Source organism: Serpula lacrymans (assembly GCF_000218685.1).
Source record: "Serpula lacrymans var. lacrymans S7.9 unplaced genomic scaffold SERLAscaffold_4, whole genome shotgun sequence".
Classification (NCBI taxonomy): Eukaryota; Fungi; Basidiomycota; class Agaricomycetes; order Boletales; family Serpulaceae; genus Serpula; species Serpula lacrymans.
Genome location: NW_006763293.1, coordinates 1 through 11631, shown reverse-complemented (window position 1 = coordinate 11631; position 11631 = coordinate 1). Strand labels below are relative to the sequence as shown.

Below are 11631 nucleotides of genomic sequence, written 5' to 3'. Positions count from 1 at the left end.
CAAACACATTCAATAGGAAATATCATTTATCCGAGATGACTAGTATCAAAGGGAGAGGCAGTAATCAGATACGTTCATACCGGAGATATGGTTGCAGACATTCTCACTAAACCCCTCACTCATGAAAAAACACTGGAAATTCTCTAAGCTATGGGACTACGGTTGCACTCGAGTGGGAGTGACAAAACCGGATAAACCCGGTCTCTGCCAAAGCAGCCATTGTTCTCCATGGAGCATAGCCACCACTCCATGGAGTAACCATTGTTCTCCTAGGAGCACAATTATACTCCTAGGAGTCATTATACTGTAGCAAGTAGCACCTCCAACTATAAGTAGTAGGGGGCTTAGTATAGGAATACCTCAGTCGTTTCTATAGCCTCTCGGGCAGCGGCTGAGGTATGTTACATTACATTTATTAGAGATCACCTTAAACTAACATCTATTGTAGTTTCACTTAGGTAAATAATAAAGTCGTTTCTATAGCCTCTCGGGCAGCGGCTGAGTGTCACATAGTTTTATTAGTAAAACACTTCACAAACTGGGCTGAAGGTGCTCTTGTCTTCACACACTCTGGATATCCCCCTAATTTTGCTTGTGATTGTTCCAACTGTACGGCTGATTCATGGTTATTCTGGACATTATACCTGGGTCTAGTCCTTTTACGTCGATTTTTTTGCAGCAAGAAATACTTTGATCATTTTGTTCAGCTCGTAAAATTACTCCATACTGTTTACAATTCAAAATATCTTCACAAGATATACAAACACTATGCACCGGATTTATTGAGTGGATTCAGAAATACAAAGAGTAAGTTATTACCCCTCTTAGCTTGTATCATTGCATTAATCAAATCTTCTATTATCCAGCTATTACTATCAGCACTCTGTTGACCGCTTGAGTACATGTACTCTCACTGGGTGCATAGCCAAATATATCCATGAGAAAAATTTGGAAAAAAAGCTTGAAAACAAAAATACTTTTTTCAAGGTATTTCTCCTACAATTATTTTTTGTTTTTCAAATGGAAGTGTTCACCAAAAGCGTTCACCATTTGGGTGATGCAAAGAGCCATCCATTTGAAAAGAAAATAGTTATGGGAGAAATATCTTGAAAAATGTATTTTTGTTTTCAAGCTTTTTTTCCAGATTTTTCTCATGGATATATTTGGCTATGCACTCAGTGTCTCACAATATATGCATTACTTCATATTGCTGACAATATCAAAGCCACTGGACCTGTCTGGGCATCCTGAGTGTTTCCTATGGAACACTTTTGTGGACAACTACAGCCAGTGATAAAAAGTCGAAGATTTCTGTAGGTGTTGATTGCTCAATACCTTGTCAACGATGCTCGGCTCACTCACATTGGAGTGACTTGCGGGATCACACAAGAGCTCTTGTTGAGAAAAATACAAGCTGAAACTATTGGTCAATTCAGTCACCCTTCCTGTAAGTTTCCTGGCTTTGAATGATATGATCTAATGGAGTTCTAGATCCATCATGTATTTTTTTGTCTCCTTTTTGGGAAGGCCCCCTAGTCTTATATCTGTGGAAAAATGTCTTAGCAGCCATGGCCACATATTTTGACACAACTTTACTGACTATTCAGCAGCTTGACTTGGCTGCCAGTGACCAAATTGAACAGTGGGGCAAGGTGAATTGTTTAGAGTGAGGGGATACAATTGCTGCAGCTGCACTTACAAAAATGTGCAATGACTCCCACAACCAGACATATGTGAGGGTAAGTCTGTAAACTAGTTCTATGAAGGCCTATCCTAATAATATTATACAGTATGAAATGCTGGTCAACAAATTTGCTCGCCAGCGCAACAGAGCATCACGCTATGAGTTGAAGACATATTTTGGACAGCTACAAAAAATTATTGTAGTCCATATTCCCCCTACTCCTTTGCTCTGTCTAACTGATCCCACTACCGCTATTTTCGCCGTAATCAAGCCATGCGAGATAGAATCCCACAACTCGCTTGGAAACAGTTATTATTCAAAGCTGGGGTCAATCATTGTCATGGACATTACGTGCCTTCAGTGCATTGTTGGGAGAATACCTGTAGGCACACAGTGGGCTCTGATTGACCGTAGTGGTAATCTAGCTCGCGTCATCTATGATGAGTCAGATGTAGAGCAATAAGTTGACCTGTAAATTACCCTTGTAATTATATATGTGGGTAAAGTTGAGACTGAAAAGTTCTAGTATGTATATCAAATTTAAAGGGTGAAATATCACCCTGTCAGAAGTGAAAACAACTTTGAAATTCAACTACATGGTAAAAGTGGATGATTCTGGTGTACATTAGTGATAATAAGCCTTTTGTGACGTGATTATCACCCACCGGTATTTTGCCTCAGTTTTGAAAGCACAGGACTACACATCCGGAACATCCATTGTGGAATTTGCACAGTTCTGATTTTAGTGAATCCATAGATGTTTATAGTCTGCTTGTAGTCCAGAGCATAGTCGGACCTTGGCAGGAGCCCCTTAAACATATAATAAGTCACTGTCTATGGTATTATTACAATCAAATCTATGATTATGTCACTTTACAATTTCACGAAGAAAAAAGAAATGTCGCAACAAAACACCAATTTTTTATTCAGCTCATAATATACTATAATATAATTATATATATTAACATCATATCATATTACAATACATAAAATAAAACTTACAAATCATCATTGAAGCCATCCTCGCACTTGACTACATTAGTTTTGCATTGGTTTCTCATTCGTTTTCCTCTGCAACTTGTTCATCCATTGACCCGCAATTTCCAGTTCTGTGACTTACCTCCCAACAGTTTTCTACACAAAGAACAGTCATTATCATCAGGCATAAAAAAGCGAAAATTCACCATGCCACCTTGCTACCACTGGAGTTATCACTACAATCAACTGGGAGACTTGCACGGGCAGCAGAACACTGTGGAGTACCATAAAGATTTAACAAGTCAACTCTTGTGCTGTCCTGTGAGCTGTGAGGGGTTCAACGTGGCAAACAACAGACCACAGAGTGAGGCTCAGTAGTCAGTTCAGAAACTACCAAGCTACCACGTGACACAAAATATCGAAAAAACCCACACGAGTCCATTTACACGAAGATGAAGGAGAGTTGGGTACCAGTTGCAGGAAAAAGATGAAGGAGTATTGGGTTGCAGAACACAATAATTTCTCATGAGGGTTAAAGGGAAAGTACAAGAGATTCCATTACAGCAGCATAGCTCCCAAGTCTTTACTGTTCTATTGAGGACTCTTACATGCGGCAGGTGGAATATCATATCTGTAGAATTATCGCCACCAAAAGCAGTGGTCTGACTATAGGCCCAGTTACTATGGGCCAACCTAAAATATGTTCCATCGCTAGTCTTGTTACCCCAGACAATATAGAGCATGTGTGCGAGATATCCTAGTGCCTGCGAGTGGAGTTTGAATCTGAGGCAAAAAAGTGGTAAGGTTTGCTCGCACAACAATGCTCTATAACGTCTGGTGCATTTGGTGCAGAAGGGGGTAGGTCTAGTCATGTGACTATGCACGTAGCCAAAAATGTCTGCTGATCATGTACTATGAAAACCTTGTTGGCATGCAGGATTTCCCTAACTAAGAGCATCAAGAAAGAGAGGTAGGTTCATTCCTTCTCGGTGCATAGTGGCAAGTATGTTGACTACTTTTTGGAGTAGATCCTGGCCTTCTAGCCTGGCTTTCATTCGACGTGTTTGCTTGAGTTGAATGGGGGAGTCAGGTTCATTGGGGGAATCAGATGGCGGATTGAAATGAATATTATTTGTATTGTCAGCTGTAAGACAGCCTGGACAGTCACAGTTACTGCAGTCGTCAATATCTTCAAAAGCTTGCAGGTAGCTTTGGTCCATATTATTGATAAGTACTACAAAAAAAAAAACCGCCGACTAGTACCTCCTTCACCAACCGAGTATGGTCACATGACTGGACCTCCCCCCCCCCCTACATCAAATGCACCAGATCCTTAGGAGGAGAAATCAACGAGTGAACTTTACCATTTTTTTGCCTCAGATTTAAACCCCGACCCCTCCTAAGGATCTGGGCTTCCGAGATTATTCCATCGCTTGCTTGCGGGGCTCCTTCCAAAGGCCAAACACAGTCACACTAAGCTAATTTCATAGTCGAAAGTTCAATATGTTTATAGACTCCCACGGCTTTAGTTTTTTTACGGATTTTCTTCCTGCCGTGTAACCAAATCACCTGACCCAAGTGATTTTCACTTGCTAACGAGTTATTTCTAAATCACTCTCCAATCACCCTGCACCAAATTTCCACCGATTTCCGGTTGATTGTTGATAATCAACTGTTTTTCAGGTGATTATCACCCCTTTTTGGGTCCATAGTGAAATTGCTATGTGTATGATTGCAATGAGTATGCTACAGTGATTTTATTCCTAGCGTAAGAGATACAAGCAACAGTGGTAAACGGAGTATGTATGGTCACGTCGTACCATAGCTACGTTTTCTTGAAGCCATGGCGTTGTCGCGCCATATCGTGAGGCGGTACCCAGTTTGTGATTGTCGATATGATCGCGTCCGACTGTATCGTCGTCAGCGGTTATTGCGGCACCACCATATTGTCATCAAGCGATATGGTCAGGCCGTACTGTACCATTACCCAGCGGTATGGTCGTGTGGCACCATAGCAGCATCTGGTACCATATTAGCGGTGGGATAGCTGGGAACTTCCATACCTGGAGCAGAGATTAGTAAAGCAAGGTATAGTTGAGTGCTACTATACTGCACTAATATGGTCGTCTTGAATCATATTGTTGAAGTGACTAATTTGGCGGTATCACAGTCGGTAGTGGATATGGTATGGTTGAGCGCTACTGTTCTGGTCTGTGTGTGCTTTTCAGTGGGAACGTAGGTGCATGGCCGGACATGTGTAGACTATCCGATAGAGGTGCTGAACCGTGGGAACATTATCCCCATCATGGCGCGGGCCTGTGGGACAGAGATCCTTTTTTACAACTGCCACCACACCATCCTTGCCATGAGCATCCTGGCAAGCTCAAAACTGGCATTTTGTCCCAATCAATCTGCGTTTCTTTTTCCTGCCCAGAATGGTGTTAGGCAAGCAGATGATGGGGAAGCGAAAGCTCCTTTCGGGGCGTTAACCAAACATACACAGTCGCGGTTTTCACTGAAAAGTGGGGCCACAGAGCCACCTTCAAGTTCCAATGGCACTCTCATAACATCCTCAGATTCAAGAGGCTCAAGGATAGCTGATCCAGATAGAAAAACAAACACTGTCGAGGGAGAATTGGTAAACTCGATTCAAGAATCAGTGGACCCTGATCAGAGCGAGTCACCAGAGGGCGAAGATCGGGTTTCTGCACTGCTGGAAGCCAGGTTTGAAGGATGTGTTAGTGATGATTTGAGAATAGGCGAGTATATGTCATTGTCGTTATAATCATTTCATTGAAGCTTTTCTAGAACATTGCAAGAGGATATTGGACTGTTTATTAAACCCTTCACTGGAGGGTGTTGTACGTAGCCAGAGTCTCATTGCCCAATGTAGTAACACTCACTTCCCACAGGTTATTCGTAACGTCACAGTTTCCGAACACGCGGCAGTCATACAACTGATAGCGGAGGAAAAGATTGAGGTGAAGGGCAAGTAAGTGGTAATCTTATTGAAGTCGTTCTCTTAGTCATCCGCCAACTTTCTAGACTTACATATTTCCCCGATACCCGCGAACTGTTCGTGATGTGTCCATACCCCATCCATGAAAGACCCATCGCACACCTCTGTGCTTCTCTTCACCACTTCATTCACGGCATCGAACACGATCAGACTTTAGTCGAGGTCCAAGTATTGACCAACCATCGCATCCATTCTGACGATATCACTGCCATCCCCGATCTCCAGGTAGTCACCATCCCATACCCGCTCAACTCCGTGGGCCAGCCTGAGACGCTTTGGGTCGGAGAAGTGGGATTTGCACAGCATAAAAATGCCATGGTTCGAAAGCTGAAGATGGTGCTAAAGGAGACGCCTTCAATTGGTCTCATCCTGCTCGTCGTCATCAGAGAGACTGAGAAGTGGAGCTCTCCTTCAGAAAATAGCTCTACTGCCATTGCACTGCGGAAGAAGCCGAAGATGTCATTCCGTGAGTTCTGCCCGTCGAGGAGAGAGATCGGTATTTTTGGGCCCGTTGTAGTGGAGGGATTCAGCTGGTTGAACGTAGAAGTGATCGAATATCACGTCTTCAAGCGAGGGCAACATGACAATGCTCCTATCGATCTTGAGACTACTGATCCCGCCAATACTGCGAGTGGAGTAAGTACGACATCGCAGACCCATTTATTTTTTCTAACCATTTCTCAGACCCTTTATCCAACCCGTGATATGACTCGGGTTGAGCATCTGTTACGTGAAGGGGCACAAAGTATTAAATCGGCTATCATTCGACATCTCGAAGATCTCAAAGTTGATCAGGCCGAAGTTGACAACGTCCATGCGTCACATCCCGAACTAGAACTCAACTGGGATCGGATTCAGACGCACATGTCAAATGCGATTTATTCCACCGCTCATTTTCGTTACGCCGATTGGTACGACCGCAAATTTATTAAACGCAAGAAGGTCGACAACGTCCAGGGATCGTCCATGGCGCCTGATGCCTTAGTTGGAGGAGCTGAAATAGTGCGTGCTCAAGTTAAGAAGCTGAGGCTCGAAGCTGCAACTAACCCAGCTGAGTGAAGGGGTACGTTTATCTCACTTTGAAAATAGATCCGCATTGAATACCAAGTAAGTTGCAGAGTATCTAGAAGGTCAATCAAACTCGTGTATACCTTTAACCATGCTGTATGTTTTTGTCCAATTTGTACGAGTGATGGATGTAACGAACATTGTGATGATTTGTATCTCAACTTCTGTGTACAATCAATGTATCAGTCTTTTTTCTTGCGACGTGGAACTTTGAAATGTACACTCACTGTGGGGATTGACTTATATGAGCCCAGCTTATATGCTGAAAAGAATAAATTTTAGCTTTTTTCAGCCAATCAGAACACAGATATCCAATATCTTCAGCATATAAGCTGGGCTCATATAAGTCGATCCCCACAGTGACTGGGATTTCTTTAGGTAGTGGGCCTTAAAACCCTCTTGGGTATTTTTACTAGTCAATTTAAGGTTTTTGAGGAGAGCGGTCCACCCGCTTTCTGGGGTTTGGAGATATTTGGTGCTATGACATCTTTTGTGGCATTAGACACCACGGGCAAGAAAGCGTGGTAGCTATTCCGAATTACCACGGATATGGGCGTGAACCTAATATTTTTGGCGGGATCATCAGTTCGGCCGATAACCACCAGATTCAAGTATTACAAGGTATGCAACAGCTGTACTGCTATTGCCTAAGATTGTGAGTGAACGGCATGCCCAAACACCACTTGAGTTCTATTATTCAATCATGTATCAGCCTAACTTGTTTCAATGCATTAGTTCTGTCCTTTGTTCTAACGTATTACCTTTGGTTCCGAGGCGGTTTATTGAGATCAAGGCTGAGAGCCCCAATGTCAGTACACACCTTTATTTGTGAGCAACATGCCCCGCTCAGGCAAACTATCACAGTCCTTGTACGCTAAGCTCTGGTGTGGTCGTGACTTCGGCTTTATACTACCAAGTTTCAAAATATCGAAAGTGGCGGAGACAGGCTAGCATGCAGCTAAAGCCCGAAGATCTATGATTGTTCTTCTTCTCCCATCTTATCAAAGAAGAGAAGAGAGGTGGCGGTTCTTTCACAAATCGTCAGTTTTAAGTTCCAGCATTGAAGACTCGACCCGCTGTCACGCGGCTGGTTCACAAAGGTTTATTCATGTAACGGCTTGGCCACGCTGCGCTGCCACTTACCTCTGATCGTTGGGAGCTAACTGGGGTCTGCATGAGCATTGATTAGGAGCTGACCTGATGCCTTCAATGTCACTGTTCTTGCGTTGCCAGGCCTGCAGGGGCCAGCTTTGGGATATCAGTATATTGCAATTATGTACAGTATCATTTAATATTTGTATGAACGTTTAATTCTGTATTGGCTAGGATTAAATCTTGTTGGGATGGATGAGAATTATAGGACTTACTCGGTCTAACGAGAGAACTACACGGTATCGGCCAGAAGGAAAGTCACCATTGCCATAGTGTTTATACTCACAGCTTGCAAAATGGCTCACAATGTCTGAACCTTTGATGATGACTGATTCCGTTAGAAACTCATCATGATACAAACGAACACCCAGAAGCGGGTATTGCCTGTAGATGTCGAATGTAGCTTCGAGAGGTGTTAATGGTCGGAAAGGCTTTACGAGCATGAAGTAATCGGTGATTTTTTTGCATGTCCCTGCACGAGAATGAACGAAAATCCCATCAATTTTTCCTGCGTGTGCCTCTGCCTCACGATCAGATTTATACAGGATCATTGAGTCACCGATGGATTTCTTCCCTGTCGTGAAACTGATCCCTCGGAAGGTGATCCTATCACGCTGCTGTACCATGGGACTTATGGGTATCGCTCCTAACGTCGTATGATCGTCTTCTGTACAGTACTGTGGTGTGGCCGACTCGTGCTGGATACAATGTAATAATTTTCTATACACCTCTTTTGAAAGTGGTCTGAGGGCGGAACTATCGTATGTGCCTTCGTCCAAGATTTCTGCCGCACTAAGGGTCTGCAAATCATTCAAAAGGGTTCCATGAAAATTGGATCCAAAGTATTTCTCGAATAGTGTTTTGAAATGATCCACAGCGTCACGGAGGCCATCACGAAGGCTGCTCTCAAAAATTAATGCCTTCAGATTACTTCCACGACAGAAGGATAAGAAGAATGTGAGTTCCATATCCCCTGGATGCACAGTGAGCTCGCTACAATTACTAGACAAGCAAGGTACTTACTCAGCTTATTATTCGTATTAGTTTTCTGCATAACGCCAATGTACCGTTCAAAGGGGAACGACCACCAGCCATGAACTGGACCGAATGACTCCATGCACTCCACTAGATGCAGTGCTGCGTGATGGTTTGTTACAAGAACATTTGAGGAATATAATGATATTAGAGAAGTCAGATACCGATGGAACGATTGCTGGATGATATGGATATGTGATGCCGACGTTGAGCGCATAGTTGCCCAGCGCACACCAATGACGAGTGCCAAGTAGTTATCGAGCATGTTTTTTTCTCGCTGGCTTGCTTCAGCATGTCCCCAAAGTCTGATCAACGAAATAACACAATTAACAGTGCAGGCTGTACGCCACTGGTCAGCTTTGACATAACCCTGGTTAACACTACCCAAATTCCTTGGAGCGCGGGTCATCCAGGAGGGGATAATAGTGTTAGCCATATCGAACCATATTTCCTTCAGGATACCCTTATTCATGATCGCGTTGGATGGTGACACGGGTTTGGATAAATCTACGACTGGTTCGTGGTACGGGGAAGGCACCTTGATCTCAACTCGAGTGGAAACATCCGACCACTAGAAAGGTTTGGTGAGAACTTGACTTTATAGACGCAAAATACTTGGAGCATACCCATTGTATGAGGGCATTTGCATAATCTGCTTTTACAGGCTTCGTGATCGAACGATCGACTACTACTCCATTCACTTGGGCCAGGGTAATCAAGTAACCTAATCGATAGCTCTTGAGACGGGTCAAAGATTTTGCTTTGAGCGCCTTAATTGTTCCGGAAATTTCCTCAGCTTGCTCCTCAGGGCTGTGAGGTTTCGTACGTTTTGCTGGGTCATTGGGATCATCTGCGAGAGCTGACATCTCCCATATTACAGTCAAGTGTCGCTTCAATTGGCCCAACAGCAGATTGTGCATAGCGTCCAAGGTAGCAAACTTCATAGGGTTCCAATAAGGCAACCGAAGGAGCTCGGACCACCGCACACCAGAAGCTCTCCAGATTTCGTGTCTCTTGGCCTCTGTAGGGGCATCTCTCCATTGCTGAGCAAGCTCCAAGTGCGCTTCCCAAGTGCGACGGGGCCAACTCAGATAGTCCGTGTTGGAAATATCATCCTTGTCAAGTAGACAGAATGAGCAAAAGAAATGGCCGCCGTGACCAGTGAATCCAGCGATTTTGCGGTGGGCAGGCATGTCGCACACCAAAGGGATAACAGCACATTTTACCAAACGTCCGAATAAGTGCTTAGCTGTTTGAGAGAAAAAAACGCCCGGGCTCCAAAAGCGCAAGAGATCGTCAATTAGAGGTCGCAAAAGGTGATTAACTTGGTTCAAAGACGGCTCTGAAGGTCCAGGAATTATACCCACCAGGTAAACATTTTCGATGCGGTAACGTAGGTGTACGGGAAGATTCAAACAGACCATATACATGACGCCGATAGATATAGATTTCGATTGTCGCTTTCGTCCATTGGGATTAAACCAATCTATAGACAAACTAAATGCAAGCGGTAGTTCTCCATTGCGAGCCTCGAAGAACCATTTTCCGCTAGATCCTTTGAACGATGTGAGAACACTGCCATCCCAGATGTCTCGCATGCGCTGAGTAAAAGTACGCTTTGGTAAATTTTCGAGATGGTCCTCTATTCCTTGTCTTGATAAAAACCTAGCGAGCCATGATTTGAGGGGTTGATATAGAAACCGACGAATGGGCTGTTTGCCTACGAGAACTTCTTCATCGCTAGCAATGCCCCCCGATTTTTCCTCTAACAGTTTAGCCCCACAGGTTGGACTGCCAGGAGTTTCGCGATGGGTGCATGTGAGTGGATACTGCAACTCCCCTTGGGATTCCGTTGCAGGATATAAAGCAAAACATTTTGGGCAACAAGCGTATTGCGATATCTCAGGGTCAATATTGAACTCTCGAATCACTGCACGGATATCTTTAGGCCAGTTAACACTGTCCGTTAGCGGCTGGATATCCGCAGGAATTGTGGATCCTTGTGCAGAGCTACCCGCACAGTAGAAACATGTCATAGCCACAATGGCATGTAACGCATTGAGTACGAAGTTTGACCCTGTCCTAGAGACACCCGAGACAAGGTATATTATCAATGCAGTGAGTAGGGAAGCAAGGATGGGTGTGGGCATTGAGGTCAAGCGCGAGTCAAAAAATCGAGCTGTGGATAAGGAGAATGAATATAAAAAAACAAGAAGAGCAGCACCGACTGGCAAACTTACAGGTATTTGCCACAGAGGGCACTGAATTATTGACACGATCACCACTGTGCCCCGGTAGTAAACCTAGCTCCATTTTTTGACGAAGCCACTGCTCTTTCTTGATCCCGTCAAGGTAGGTAAGATAGTCTTGAAGTTCTTGTATAAGACCTCTTCTCGTTGACTGCACTGTTTCCTCCCCATGGCTATCAATCCTATCAATAGCCAGAATCATTTTTTCCATTCTTTCTTGAAACCCTATGTGCTCTGCGTTAGAAGACCCCTTTCTGTTAGTGTAGGTCAGGCGAGGTACTGGCTCGTGTGGCGATTTGGGGTCAGGGTGAAAAGTCAGCGTTGGGTACCGGAATTGAGACTTCTGAAAGAGGAAGTCATTTCGAATATTTTGAAGATCATTGATCGACCGCAGAATTGCAGGAGAAGTTCCGTATACCGAGGTTTGTGCACCAGTGGGGAGAGCA

The 11631-nt window shown here is 44.0% G+C and overlaps 2 protein-coding genes across 2 annotated transcripts; both read left to right on the top strand.

The window, feature by feature from the left end:
* Positions 1–4328: 4328 nt before the first annotated feature.
* SERLADRAFT_459826 (uncharacterized protein) lies at positions 4329–4903 on the top strand (the record flags this gene model as incomplete). Its single annotated transcript, XM_007315068.1, has 1 exon — positions 4329–4903. One exon carries the CDS (start codon positions 4506–4508, stop codon positions 4707–4709), a length of 204 nt encoding a protein of 67 aa, XP_007315130.1.
* A 69-nt stretch (positions 4904–4972) lies between these two features.
* SERLADRAFT_459823 (uncharacterized protein) lies at positions 4973–6975 on the top strand (the record flags this gene model as incomplete). The annotated part of the gene is made up of 6 exons (XM_007315067.1): positions 4973–5209; positions 5246–5421; positions 5471–5654; positions 5708–6317; positions 6366–6744; positions 6800–6975. The coding sequence occupies 5 exons, from the start codon at positions 5028–5030 to the stop codon at positions 6738–6740; spliced, it is 1527 nt and encodes a 508-aa protein (XP_007315129.1).
* Between the last annotated feature and the right edge of the window lie 4656 nt (positions 6976–11631).